This window comes from Pongo pygmaeus, chromosome 7 (assembly GCF_028885625.2).
Source record: "Pongo pygmaeus isolate AG05252 chromosome 7, NHGRI_mPonPyg2-v2.0_pri, whole genome shotgun sequence".
Taxonomy (NCBI): domain Eukaryota; kingdom Metazoa; phylum Chordata; class Mammalia; order Primates; family Hominidae; genus Pongo; species Pongo pygmaeus.
This window is the reverse complement of record NC_072380.2, coordinates 65,581,291-65,596,859: the sequence shown is the minus strand read 5'-3', so window position 1 is coordinate 65,596,859 and position 15,569 is coordinate 65,581,291. Positions and strand designations below refer to the sequence as shown.

General features: G+C 41.3%; 1 protein-coding gene across 1 annotated transcript in view; it reads right to left on the bottom strand.

The window, feature by feature from the left end:
• Positions 1 to 15,335, bottom strand: part of RGS20 (regulator of G protein signaling 20) — a 112,298-nt gene extending 96,963 nt beyond the window's left edge. Inside the window, exon 1 of the mRNA XM_054497698.2 lies at positions 15,171 to 15,335. Coding sequence (XP_054353673.2) covers positions 15,171 to 15,335 — 165 coding nt within the window. The remainder of the gene's footprint in view (positions 1 to 15,170) is intronic.
• Between the last annotated feature and the right edge of the window lie 234 nt (positions 15,336 to 15,569).

Sequence of the window (15,569 nt, the reverse complement as noted above, 5' to 3'; positions counted from 1 at the left end):
TGGAGTTGCTCAGAATATACATATTTTTAAAAACAACTTCTCTTTTTTGAGTGGCATAAGAGATAAATTTCACACTGCCACCATTTGAGTTGTCACGTTTTCCCAGGCTCTGCTGTTCTCCTGAGGCACTGGTGACATGAAGGGAGACAGTTGACTAAAGCACAGAGCGATGGAGGAAGTTTCCTTTGTGACTTTGGATCCATCTCTGTACTCGCCTGGGCCTCAATTTCCTCGTCTGTGCCGAAGATGGTCTCTAGGGCTTCTAGCCAAGCCTACGTCTGGGTTCAGCATGGGGACCATTCTCTGATACATAATCAGTCTCCAATCCCTCTCTTAGGACACACACACATCCAAACCCCAAACCTTCCACCTTACAGAGGAAGCAGAGCATAATCCCCAGCGAGAGCCAACCTGCCTCCCCAAGCATGCACTTCTCAACATCCCCACAATTACTTCCCAGCTCTCTTAATTAAATTATAGTGGCCTCCTTAACAGTTCCAGCCTTTGCACCTACACAGCGCCTCTGTCCACCCCACTCCATTCCCCACCTTACAGATGAGGGATCTTTCTAAAAGGTAAATGTGAGGCTGGGCTCGGTAGCTCAAGCCTGTAATCCCAGAACTTTGAGAGGGCGAGGCAGCGGATCACCTAAGGTCAGGAGTTCAAGACCAGCCTGGCCAAAATGGTGAAACCCCGTCTCTACTAAAAATACAAAAATTAGCCAGGCGTGTGATGGTGAGTGCCTGTAATCCCAGCTACTTGGGATGCTGAGGCAGGAGAATCGCTTGAACCTGGGAGGCGGAGGTTGCAGTGAGCCGAGATTGCGCCACTGCACTCTAGCCTGGGTGAAAGAGCAAGACTCAAAAAAAAAAGAGGTAAATGTGTCCTTCTCTTTCCTTCCTTTTAGCCTCACAGGCTCATCATTTCTCTGCAGGATGAAGTTCAAGTGACTTCACATGGCATAGAAGACCTTCTGCGATTTGCTGATGTGTACTCTGTCTACCCATCTTTCTGTCACCTATTCCTTGGTACTCAAAGCACCATACATTCATGTTCCTTCCGTTCCTAAAATTTCCTTGTTCATTCTCATTCCTGGGACTTTGTGTCAACTGCTTCTTCTGCCTGAATCACTCCCCTCTCCAGTTTCCTCTTCTTCTTTCCCAGGGCAATCTCCTCTCCTATTTATCCTTCAAGTCTCAGCTTAGATGCTATTTCCCTCGGGAAGCTCTCTCACGTTGGGGTTGCCTGCATGCTCTGTATTGTGATAGTCTGTTTTCCCATCAGGCTCTGAGCTCTGTGAGCCTCAGGACTTTGCAATATTCAGACCTGTGTCTCAAAACCCTAAGCAGTTGGCCAGGCACAATGGTTCACGTCTGTAATCCAGTACTTTGGAACGTTGAGGCAGGTAGATCACTTGAGGCCAGGAGTTCAAGACCAGCCTGGCCAAAACAATGAAGCCCCATCTCCACTAAAAATGGATAAAATTAGCTGGGCATGGTGGTGCACACCTGTAATCTCAGCTACTCAGGAGGCTGAGGCATGAGAACAGCTTGAGCCTAGGAGGCACAGGTTGCAGTGAGCTGAGATCACGCCACTGCATGCCAGCCTGGGTGAGAGGGCAAACTCTGTCTCAAAAACAAACAAACAAACAAACAAAAAAACTGCACAAAAAAGCCTAAGCAGTACTGGGATATAACATGTACTTAATGAATATCTGTTAAACGCACGAACTTCGAAATGACATGATCTGGAGTTGATAATTGTTGAAGCTGGGTAATGGGCACATAAGGTTTTACTATGCTATTATGTCTAACACTTCTGTAATAAAAATATTTTTTGATAGATGTGGTTTTACATTTCTAAACAATGCATCTCATCTCTTTCTCAATTACAGAGGCGAGAAACTGTGGGATAGAGGCTGCAGCAACTGCATGAGTAGACCCTGAAGGTATGAGGTTTGTTAAAATGCATGTTCAGAGAAGGCCTGACACAAGAGGGCCACTCCATTTGTCCCCATGGACCTGGGCCGGATCTCTCAATTTCACACTGATGGAGCCTGAAAATCAACAAACAAGATGGCAAGAACAGGGAAGACATTGTTCTCTCCAAAGTAGACAATTTGTGACAGGCCCAGGAAGGCTGCCTGGGCTTTATAGCTTTTCCAGTGGTTCCTAATAAACCAGGCTTTGTGTGAGCCTCACTCAGGCCATGCGGGGCCCTGTCGTTCTAAGGCTTTCTCCCTCCTCTGGCCCGGCTGCTGGGAGAACTTGTTAGCGGGCATTGATTTCTTTGAGTTGGATGCGACTGAATTAGACTGCTTTGCTTGGCATTTTAAAGGGGATGTTTCCTTGGGGAAGTTGGAGGTTGGCACTGCCTTGATATGAAACATTCTGGGGGCTATTCAGGATTCTTAACTGTCATTAATTTCTTTCAGGGCATATGAAACATTTGTCTGAAGAAAGATTTTAACAATTTCAGTTTGAAGACATCAAGAAATACCATATGATCTCTGACCTTAATCAGATGAAATCTTGTTTCATCCACACGGTGGAAAAAAATTAGGGAAATAATGCATTTCTAGATCTACTAATCAACTGGCCAATCAATATTAACTGGGCTCTTACTCTGTGCCCAGTAGGTGCGAGGTCCATCTGTAGATGGAGATAAATAGATTAACAACTATTATGGGAGAAACTGGCTACAAACCCAGCCCATAGGGTTCCAAGGGGTTCCCGGGAGGCAGCACAGGGCTAATGGAAAGCTGGACTCACCGATGCAGGCTTTTAAAAGAAAAACTCAAAGTATCTGAGTTTTTTTTTTTTTTTTTTTAATGGAGTCTTGCTCAGTCGCCAGGCTGGAGTGCAATGGCACAGTCTCAGCTCACTGCAACCTCCAACTCCTGGGTTCAAGCTATTCTCCTGCCTCAGCCTCCTGAGTAGCTGGGATTACAGGCACTCGCCATCATGTCCAGCTAATTTTTTTTTGTATTTTTGTAGAGATGGGGTTTCACCATGTTGGCCAGGCTGGTCTTGAACTCCTGATTGACCTCAAGTGATCCACCTGCCTTGGCCTCCCAAAGTGCTGGGATTACAGGCGTGAGTCACCATGATCTGAGTTTTTTTAAAAAGCCCATGTCTTTATAGTTTACCAGCATTTTTACATACCTTGTCTCATTTGATTTTTTTCAAAGCAACCCATTCAAATTGAATGTGAAAAGTATTATTGTCTTGATTTTATAGAAGATAAAATGTCATGCCTGTAATCCCACCACTTTGGGAGGCCGAGGAGGGCAGATCACGAGGTCAGGAGATTGAGACCATCCTGGCTAACATGGTGAAACCCTGTCTCTACTAAAAATACAAAAAAATTAGCTGGGTGTGGTGGCATGAGCCTGTATTCCCAGGTACTTGGGAGGCTGAGACAGGAGAATTGCTTGAACCCGGGAAGCAGAGGTTGCAGTGAGCTGAGATGGTGCCATTGCACTCCAGCCTGGGTGGCAAAGTGAGACTCTGCCAAAAAAATAAAATAAAATAAAATGAAGACTCAGAGAATGAAATACAACTTAGACCTGAATTCAGAAACCAATTCTTGGCATTTCAAAGACATTTCCCTTTATGTCATCATCCTGCTTGGTGGCAATGTGTACCTGTGTCAGCCAAAAGGGTGATATCACTGAGCTTTTCACTTGGTAAAAAAGGACATCTTCAAGTACTCAGACTTCAGTTAGTTACAACTGAGCCTCAAGTCGTACTGGTTCGAAGTGCTGCAGTGCTTGGATTTCCACCAGATGTCACCATTTGCCATTGTTCTACTCCCTGCCTTTAAAAAGCATTAGCAAAGAAGAGCCCATCTGCTCTTGGGCCCCTGAGAATGCTTATTGCTCCTGGGAGTGAGGTGGAGGGCTGTATTCCAAGAAGGGAGCAATGAGCTCTGAATCTTGACTCAGGGAGAAGGAATTTGAAAATGTCATGGCCGGGTGCGGTGGCTCACACCTGTAATCCCAACATTTTGGGAGGCCGAGGTGGGCGGATCACCTGATGTTGGGAGTTTGAGACCAGCCTGACCAACATGGAGAGACCCCGTCTCTACTAAAAATACAAAATTAGCCGGGCATGGTGGCACATGCCTGTAATCCCAGCCACTCGGGAGGCTGAGGCAGAAGAATCCCTTGAACCGGGTGGCAGAGGTTGTGGTGAGCCAAGATCGCGCCATTGTACTCCAGCCTGAGCAACAAGAGCGAAACTCCATCTCAAAAAGAAAAGAAAAGAAAAGAAAATGTCATGAGCGCTCTGGTTCCCGATTTCCTAAAACCCAAAGGCATTCATTTCCCCCTCCCCTTGTGATTTCATGTATCTAAAAACCCAGCCCATTTCTGATGGATAAACCAAGCAGAACTATAACCTGGCTTTTGGCCAAAACTGCTTAGAAAAGGAGGAGATTTTCTTTTCTTTTTAGAGATAGGGTCTCACTCTGTCACTCAGGCTGGAGTGTAGTGGCATGATCATAGCTCACTGCAGTCTCTAACTCCTGGGCTCAAGCAATCCTCATGCCTCAGCCTCCTGAGTAGCTAGGACTTAGGGGCATGTGCCACTCACGCAGCTAATTTTTAAATTTTCTTGTGGAGACTGGATCTCTCTTTGTTGTCCAGGCTGGCCCCAAACTACTGGCCTCCTAAAGTGCTGGCATTACAGGGATGAGCCACCATGCCTAGCCCTCCAGCTAATTTTTTATAAAGGAGGAGGTTTTGAAGTGAAGACAGAACCAAGGAATGCTGCACCTTCTCTGTGATCAGAAGTAGAAGCCAGCGGGATTTGCATCACGCTGGAGTGTGGCTTCTGAGGAGGGGCTGGAAGTAGCCCCGAACCCCAAGTTTCCCACCTGCTCAGATTTTATATGGTCCAAATTACACTACTCAGGTTCATTCTTGTGGATCTAATGAGTGTTCCCTGTAGATTTCATGAGCAGGAGTGATGTATGAATTCATTTACATCTAAGTGCATTTGAATTTGAACTTTTCTTTCTTTTTTTAAAGGGAGAAACTAGGCCAGAATGAGAGAATGAGGTTCCTAGGGTATGTCTGTAGATGTTGGCAAAGAGTCCAAGGTGAGGGGTGGGTGAGAGAGAGGGGAGGCAAACTTCTCTTAACTTCTAGTTTGGTCCAGGCTAACGACCAGGGGCCTGAGGGACCCTCCTTTGCCTCCTGTTCCTCACACCCTCCTCAGCTTCACTCTGCTTATCTTCAGGGTAGCAAAGAATCCATGTGGGGCAATGGTTGGCCCCCCAAAGCTTGGACTCCCCACGGGCCAACAAATGATGGGAGATGTGTCGCTTCTCCAAAACTGCAGCTCTGGGAAAGGGGAAGCTTACAGAACTTAATGATGCTAATAAGTTGGTAAAAATAATCAGGTGCAGGTATTTTTAAGACAAGGCAAAAACAGAAAAAAGGAAGCAATAGTACCTGGATTTTATTTGTTGATCATAAGCTTACTTTTTAATCCAGCAAACTCGTGCTTCAACAAAACTCTCTGTAAAATTAACTGTGTGTCCTCCTGATATGATGTTGATGGTAATAATACTTTCTCCTCAAATGAAAACTTCAAAAATATATCCTTCAGAACGTGATCCTCTGGGCAAATGGTCACAGATGAAAGCCTTAAATACAACTCACAGAAGCAGAGAGAGCAGATTTATTACAGAATTCGGAAATGCAGTGTGACATTGGTAATATCAACTGCTTTGATCATTTCTTTCAAGTAATGTTTTATTCATTTGGTCATATTTTGCTCAACTATTTTTATGCAGCTTCACACAATCTATATATTTTGTTGATAACTTACAGGTAAAAATATTCGTTTATCAGTGTGGGTGTTTATCCGATGACCCACACTGGGTCACGCTGACTCAACAGAGGACAGAGGGTCACACAAGAACTTCACGGCTTGTGTCCCCTAGGGGCTGAGGGTCTGCTGACTCTAGACTTTAGTTTTGTGGGGCTCATCCACAGATACTTTGCAGAATGTCTGGTGGTGGGAATAGGAGATAAACAGAGAAGATGTGTAGAATTATCTCTGAGGCGTGATTACAAAGCTTGTGAGTGATAGATATAAAAATGCCAGGCCTCAAATATCTAAATCAGGGCTGTCTACTTCAGGTGTCATCATTGATTTTGGAATCCCATAAGCTGGTTTAAAGTTGCAATCACTCAAAATATGTGCTGGACAACCGCTTAAGATTGTCTTACAACCTAAAGAACAGCTAGGGCTGATCTTTTTTTTTTTTGGAGACAGGGTCTCACTCTGTTGCCCAGGCTAGAGTGCAGTGGTGCGATCTTGGCTCACTGTAGCCTCTGCCTCCTGGGTTCAGGCAATTCTCCTGCCTCAGCCTCCTGAGTAGCTGGGATTACAGGCATGTGCCACCATACCCAGCTAATTTTTGTATTTTTTAGTAGAGATGGGGTTTCACCGTGTTGGCCAGGCTGGTCTCGAACTCCTGAGGTCAAGTGATCCACCTGTCTCGGCCTCCCAGAGCGCTGGGATTACAGGTATGACCCACCATGCCCAGCAGGGCTGCTGGATCTTGAGACAGAGACCACATCTATACTGGGCCAGATCCTCTCTCCTGGGAATTTGGAATGAGAACATGGAGTCACAGCTATTAGAGGCAGTTTGCTGGTGTTAAACTGTCTTTCTAGCATCTTCCACAGATTCCTGGTCCGAGGTTCCTGGGCTGCTAGCCTCCTGCCTCCTTGCTATTTCCTTTTGTCTTCTAGTCACATGCAATTTGAACAGACAGTTACAAAAATGTGTTGAGACAGTATCTTGCATATTTTAGTTCATTTCCAGTCTTATTTTGAATAAAAGTTCTTAGAATGATCTATCACTTGAATATAAATCCTTACAATTTTTAGTGTTGAGAATTCGAAATCATATAAGCCAAATATAGTCTTATGGGAAAACATATTTGGTTACATAGTTGATGTCAAATCAAATTACTTTTGTAGTCTGTGATTTGGGTTTCTTTCTTGAATATTTGAATATATTCCAGTTGTCACTATATGGTTTAAACGATTATCCTTTTAACATATTTGCTTCATCTTAAAATTTCATTTTTCAGTCATTTTAAATGCAGGAGCTGTAAAACCATTCTATAGATGTTTCTAAAATAAACTCTTTAATGACACAAGCTTGATTTGGATCACCTTTTCTCACAGAATGGAATTAAATGGTTTCTAGAGAACCTAGAAAAACAAGTTTACTCCCTGATATGGTTTGGCTGTGTCCCCACCAAAATCTTATCTTGAATTGTAGCTCCCATATTCCCCATATGTCGTGGAAGGGACCCAGTGGGAGGTAATTGAATAGTGGGGGTGGGTTTCTCCCATGCTATTCTCATGATAGTGAATAAGTCTCACAAGATCCGATGGCTTTATAAAGGGCAGTCCCCCTCCACTCGCTTTCTTGCCTGCCACCATGTAAGACATGCCTTTGCTCCTCCTTTGCCTTCCACCATGATTGTGAGGCCTCCTCAGTTATGTGGAACTGTGAGTCCGTTAAACCTCTTTTTCTTTATATATCAACCAGTCTCGGGTATTTCTTCACAGCAGTATGAAAACGGACTAATACACTCCCTGAGGTTCCCAATATAGTTTATTCACATCTTTATCTTGCAAGAGGGTAAAACTTTAATGTAAATTTTCTAAAGCATTTGCAGTGATTCTGTGGCTTTGTGAAGACTGTCTTGATTTCAGCAGGGAAGCCAGCATGATTTTATGAGACCTTTTGAACAATGGAAATGATACTAGATATATTTTTCCGTAACTATTAAAACCATTTAAAATCTGAGAGTTGTAAAATCAGTGAAAAGACAAACAAACCAGTATACTAAAGCTAGCCAGGATTTTTGCAGTATGCTTCTTTGATTTTCATATGGGATTTTTTTTGCCATTTAAAATTCCCCAAAAGGTCAAGATGATTTGTGCAGTTACTGAATGTTTGCTAGATAGCATACACAACAGCTCCCACTGTGGTGTATAAATAGAACATGAAAAGTTTGTTTGTTTGTTATTTAAATTTAAAGGTACATCGTAAGCTCTAGTCTTTGGGATTCTTAAAAAGAAATGTATTATGTTAATTTTCAAAATACAAAAAAACTGAGTGACTATCTTCATGAACCCTCATATCCATCACCCAGTTCCAATAATTAACAACACATTGTCAAGTCTGCATTATCTCTTACACTCCTACTTTCCTCCTCCCCTGGATTATTTTAAGGCAAATCAAAGATCACATCTCTCTTCTGAAAACCCTTTCAGTACTTCCCACTTCCTCTGCCCCACCCCCTGCGGTTTTTTTTTTTTAAACATAACCCCAGTTCCATTGCTGGATATCTTTCCGACAGTCAAGGAGGCATTGGACATGGCCTACAGGTTAAAAAAAATGGGGCCACATTAACTGCAGCAAATAATCTTTTGAGCTTGCCCCAGCTGATCACCGGAGACCCTTCTCCACCTTCCCTGCTTGGGGGCGTCTCAATTGTTTCTAAAACCTCCAGGGTGAATCAGTATCACGTGCCATCTCCTTTTCACTCTTCCCTGCCTCTCTTTCTTCAGCAATGCCACCTCTGGCTCTCTGCAATATTACATTGACTTTTTTCAAGCCAAAGTATATCTGAAAAGCACAAATACACATTATGCTTTCTTTCAGGTATGTGTATGTATAGGTTTTTAAAAGGATGTGTGTGTGTGTATATATATATATGTATATATGCATCCATTTCTGATATAAAGAATGCTTTACTTTTTATTTATAGTCACCTGAGTTTTCTATTTATGACCTCTTCTGCGGGCCTTACCTCAGTGAGATACTAGTCTGTTTCATTGATAGAATGGTTTTCCATTTTTCCTGTTCAGATTCTTAATCAGAATTGTAAGTGGAGTGTACAGGTGCTCAGATTAGAGCCCAGTGGATGGTGTGGTGAAGGCTGCCAGTGTAATCCCAAATGCTGGGACTACAGATGTGAGCCACCACATCTGGCCGCCATTTACTTTTAAATTGATCACCACTTCGTTTTTTACTTTGAAAGGCATTAGCTGATATCTTAGGTGCTTAATTAATGTAAGGGATTGTCCAAGTTAGCTATATAAGAATAGTCTCTGGGATGATAATAAGTACCTTTTATGACAAGCTGAAACACTATTTTATTTTATTTTATTTTTTTATTTTTATTTTAAATTCACACATAATAATTGCATATATTTATGGGGTACAATGTGCTGTTTTAATATTTGTATACATGGTAGAAACCTTAAATAAAGCTAACATAGCCATCACCTCATCTATTTTTTTTTTTGTGATGAGACAGTTAAAAATTTGCTTTTTTGCAACTTTGAAATATACATTATTACAAGCTGAGTATTCCTTAAACAAAATGTTTGGAACCAGAAGTGTTTTGGATTTCAGATTTTTTTCAGCTTTTGGAGTATTTGCATTATATTTACTGGTTCAGCATCCCGAATCTAAAAATCCGAATCTGAAATGCTCCAATGAGCATTCCTTTTGAATGTCATATCTGCACTTAAAAAGTTTCAGATTTTGGAGCATTTTGCATTTTGGACTTTCAGATTAGGGATGATCAAGCTGTGTTAACTACAGTCACCATACTGTAGAATAGATCACTAAAATTTATTTCTCTCATCTCACTGATACTTTGTGCCCTTTGACCAACATCTTCCCTTTTTCTATCCCCCCTCTTTGTTTTGTTCTTAATATCACATGGATGGTCCTGGGTTCTATGAGCTTAGAGGCTGAATAATTGAAGACCTTTTTTCACTTTCCCAAAGAGCATACCCAAGGTCTTCCTTATGGTCTCCATCAAAGGAAGACCATGTAAGAACTGCTCACTGAGAACCCAAGGCCCTGAGCCACAAGGCCTGTGGAGCCACATCCCCTTGGCCTCACTTGGGAAGACCCTGCAGCAGGTGCCAGAGGAGACGGCCACTGAACATGTACATGCTAGCCACGGCAGACAGAAGTATGGCTGACTTCCAAATGAGCCTTTTCCTCAATAGGTTTGTGAACATCTCAAGTGTTAAACTAATTACTATGGAATTATTTTCGGAGCGCCTTCAGGAAAATAAGAAACAACTTTATTCTTCTCAGTGAACTTACTCTTTCACAAATGGAGGCAGGACAGAATAATTCTGTCTTCTGAATACACTAATGGTAAGGTGTTTGGCCAACAGGCATAATTGCTCTCTTACTAAGCTGTTTTTCCTTTCTTCTTTCCTCTATCATTTTCATCACACAAGGCTCCATTGTCTTTGTAGCTGCCCTTCGGTGCCTTGAGATTTATTTTCTCATTTCTATGTATAAGGTCTCAAAATAAGTGCTTTGATCAGCTGCTCAAGGGATCACATGTCTGGAAGAGCAGAGCACTTAGAAGCCCACACTTTCAGAAGGGCATTGACTTTGGAATGGGCTGAAAAATAACCTTGTGGAAACAGCTCTCTTGTCTAAGCTCTGACCATGTTTATTATTGAGAAAGAATGCACACACATAAACATATATATCTATATTTACAGAGTTGACTTCTCACTAGAGCAGCTGTAATGCTTTCTCTTCCTCATGTCGATTGTCTAGAAAAACTGCTGGCCTAGAGTTCACCCGCCCTCCCACTTGCATTCTTGCCCTGAAAGGAAACAAAAATCCTGATGGAAGAAAAAAAAAATCTGATCAGCCAGGCACGGTGGCTCACGCCTGTAAGCTCAGCACTTTGGGAGGCCAAGGCAGGTGGATCACATGAGGTCAGGAGTTTGTGACCAGCCCAGCCAACATGGTGAAACCCTGTCTGTACCAAAAATACAAAAAAAAGTAGCTGGGGGTAATTGTGGGTGTCTTTAGTCCCAGCTAGTTGGGAGGCTGAGGCAGGAGAATCACTTGAACCCGGGAGGCGGAGGTTGCAGTCAGCTGAGATCATGTCACTGCACTCCAGCCTGGGCAGCGGAGCAAGACTGAGTCTTTAAAAAAAAAAAAAATTGAAAAATAAATAAATAATCTGATGAAGACAAGTGTGTGAGTGTATGTGCAGGTGCGTGGGATTTTGTAGTTTATTTTGTAGTAAATTAGTGGCCCATGTTGGAGTATTTTGGGCAGAAATCATACAGAAAGTACTATGAAGAAGACTGGCTTCAAGCCCAGGAAACTACAGTCCACTTTTTAAATCACTGTCAGAAGCTATCAAGTACTTATTGAAATCAGTGTCAGAAAATCCAGGTTCAAATCACCTCTCAGCTGACTTCACATATGCAACCAATAGTATATCCAAACTTGTTTTAAAACAGGTCAGACCACATCAATGCCATTAACCCAAGGAGCCAAATGAAAAGAACAACTGGAATAACCACAACAATAAATGTAGGTGATTTGTGTGTCATATTGTCAGTTTAACCTGCCTTTAGAGGTTTGCTTTTTAAAATTGTTTATTTTGAAATAATGCTATAGTCATAGGAAATCACATACACAGAATGTACAGAGTGGTCCTGTGTACCGATCACCCAGTTTCTCTCAATAGAGACTGCATAACTGAAGAACAATATCAAAACCAGGAAAAGACATTGGTACCATTCACAGAGCTTATTCAGATTTCACTCATTTCTGTGTGTGCACGTGTATAGTTTCATGCAATTTTAGCACATTACACATGTAATGTATGTAGCTGCCACTGCAGTCAAGACACAGAACTGGTTCATCACCACCAGGCTCCCTTTAAAGTATGACCCCTTTGTAGCTATATCCACCACCCTACCTAATCCCTAATCTTTGGCAACCATGAATCTGTTCTCTATGTCTATAATTTTATTTCAAGAGTGGCTTATATAGGCTGGGCATGGTGACTTATGTCAGTAATCCCAGCACTTTGAGAGGCCAAGGTGGGCGGATCACCTGTGGTCAGGAGTTCAAGATCAGCCTGACCAACATGGTGAAACCCTGTCTCTACTAAAAATACAAAAATTAGCTGGGTGTGGTGCCGCATGCCTGTAGTCCTAGCTGCTCTGGAGGCAGAGGTGAGAGAATCGCTTGAACCCAGGAGGCAGAGGTTGCAGTGAGCCGAGATCGCCCCACTGCACTCCAGCCTGGGCGACAGAGCAAGACTCCGTCTCAAAGAAAAAAAAAGAGTGGCTTATATAGAATCATACACATATATATAGTGTGTGACTTTTTGGAATTGGCTTTTTCTCCCCCACTCACCACCATTCCCTGAAGTCTATCAAGTTGTTTCGTGTATTAGTAGTTCATTCCTTCTGGTGGCTTCATAGGATTCCATAGTATGGATGTACCACAGTTTTTTTAATCATTCATCCCTTGAAGGGCTTTTGGGTTGTTTCTGGTTTTTGACTATTACAAATAAAGCAGCTGTGGACATTGGCATACAGGGTTGGTGTAAATGTAGGTTTTCATTTCTCTGGGATAAATGCCTAATGGTGAAATTGCTAGACCATATGGCAGTTGTATCTTCAGTTTTATGAGAAACTGCCAAGTTGTTTTCCAGATTGGCTGTACTATTTTACTTTCCTATCAGGATGTAAAGGATGCAGTTTCTCTGCATCCTTTCCAGCAGTTGGTGTTGTCACAATTTTAGCCATTTTAGCAATTCTAGCCATTTTTATAGCCACTGTTTTTTTCCATTTTAGCCATTCTTCTGGGTGTGTAGTCATATTTCACTGTGATTTTAATTTGCATCTCCTAATGGCTAACAATGTTGACTATCTTTTCATATATTTATTTGACATCTGCATATTCTCTTCAGTAAAATGGCTGTTCATGTCTTTTGCCCATATTCTTGTTGGATTGTTTGTCTTTTACTCTTGAGTTTTGAGAATTATTCTAGGTTCAAGGTGTTTGGCAGACATGGGGGTGAAAGTATTTTCCTGCCGTCTGTATGCTGTCTTTTATCCTCTCAATAGAGTCTTTGGCAGGGCAAAAGTTTTTTAGATTCTAATGAAGTCTTATTTATTGATTTTTTTTCTTGAACGGATCATGAATTTTTGGTGTCTGTGTACTCTTCACCTAGCCCTACCTCATCAAGATTTTCTTCCATTTTTTTCCTAAAAGTTCTATAGTTTTCCATGTAGTTGTAAATTTAAGCCCATGTTATATTTGGGGGTAATTTTTGCATGGACTGCAAAACTTAGGTTGAGGATTTTTGGAGAATTTCTGACTGACCCCTTGACGTCTAGATACATTTTAGCTCACGTTCCCTTTTTCTGCCTCTATATATGTTCTTAGACATTATTTCACGTCTACCTTAGATTTCACTGCTTTCACTCTAACACTGGGCTTCTTCAATTGTCTTACCCCATAGTGATCATATTCCTCCCCTAATATCTTACTGATTGAAAGAATGTACAATAATTATGTAGGTATCTTATATTATTGACATGAGTCATGCTGATAATATGCTATACGTTTGTCTTTCTCAATATACAGTAAGTCTCTAGAAAGGAGGGAGCATATCTTGCTTTTTCTATTTATTCCCTATGGCTCCTAGCCCAAGGTTTTGCAGTTAGTAAGGATTCAATGATATCTGCAGACTCAAAATTAGTTGAGTGTTTCCATCCTTACATTTGCTAGAAGAGGCACATGTCTCCTCTTTCTGTATTCAAATGCAATATAAAAAGATTTTTTCAAAAGGCAAAAACTGAGTGAAGGAGCCAGTAGCATCCCAACTGGATGGCTTCCTTCTACCCTCAGCTGCTGCTGTACAGACTGGAACCTGTTAACAGGTTAGTGAGGTTAGGATAGAAGTTAGGCTGCCCAGCACCAGCATGTGTGGTCGATTCCAGGATGCCATGGGAAGGTGTAATACTGATTCTTAAATATTTTTGCATTTTATTTGTCTTTGATTCCACTTAGAGCATACCTTCTCAAGACAGTTAGAACTTTGAAATTATATATATGTGTGCATGGGTGCATATACATACACACATATACAACAGCATACATATGCACCATACAATGGGTATATTTGTTGTTGTTGCTCTGTTTCCTCAAAGTAGCCTCCACATTCTGTCTTTTAGAAATATCTTTTGCATGTGTTGCCTACATTAAGATGTCCATTAATTCAGGACTCTTGGACACTACATCCCATTTCATTGCAGCTTGCTAAACTCTTAGTGCTTAGATGATAATAGGCGGTGTGGGAATTCATGTGTTATTTGTTCACATATGTCTGAAAGCTCAAAAGAACAGGTCCATATATTTTTACAGAAAAAGCTTTGTGTTGACCCTTTTTATTTTTATTTTTTTCCCCTCCACTTGTGCCAAATGGTTAAAATAACATTAGGAGAAAGGGCAGACGTAGAGAATTATATAAAGAATTTGCAAATAAATAATAATATCAGGATATGAGCCGTGGCAAAAGAACAGGTGAATTTTCAGGTGTTAAAGTATTTGAACAGTTTTATAGTTTTGCAGCATTTAATTTTGAGTGTGTTCATTGCTCGTTAGACATTAACACATGTCCATATTCTATGCCAAATAACCTTTTACGAGGTGGTTCTATTAATAGCTAAGAGGATTTACAGAATCAAACTGTATTTTCTTCAAATATACACACAACATCCAGCAGGAAAACTGTCACTCTTTGGAGAAATAATGTTATTACCTACTGATAGAAACTCATGCTTAGGAAATTCACCTTTGGAAACTTTGAATTTGGAAAAAACACCCCTTAGCTCCTTAATGTTCTTATGTTTTTAGTTTATCAGTTTTTTTCCCAAGGAATTTTTTGTAGAAAGCGGTCTACAATTTTTCTTTCATTATTATATGGGATATAATATTTATATCAGAGAAAGATATCCTAGGGCTAACACTAATAGCCACAAAATCTGTCTAGATTTGTTGAATGTTATCATCGGAAACAAGCAAACAAAAAACCAAAAATTAATAATTTATTTTGGTAAAGGGGATCTGTTTAGATTGGAGAAAACTAGATAGATCAGGTAATTATCATCTAGGTTCTAGATTTCCCTTGGGGATGGTTTGAAAACATTTTTGATAAAACATTAAGATAAGTGAGCAATGGCACTAAAGCTTGAGTATAGTTTTATATTCTTTCCGGGTAAACACTTTCCCTTGACAGGAAAGGATCATGGATTGTGGAGATCACCTTACCTTGATATCAGGAACAGCCCTGGGGTCTCCTTCATTTTCTGTGATTTGGTGAATGTCTGCATTATATCTCTGAGCCCTGAACACGGGCAGAACCTGTGTCCATATAGATGGCCTGGAGAAATGTTTCTGGAGGCACTCTTGGTTATCTTGGGAAAGCTGGGGCATGTTTTTACAATAAAGGCCCCAAATGAGTCCTGTTGCCTGGTTTTCCCAATATTAGCACAGGATCCACTCTGTTTCTCTTTGTGTGGTTAATGCTGGGCTGGCTCTGAATCTGTGGGGAGCCTCCTCCAAAAGTTACACTAATGAAAGCAAAAGGATTATCTGCTTTGTGGATCAGCAGCTTATCCACGGATCTTTCATGTTCTATTCCTGGTAGAGCTGCTTATTTTGAATGTC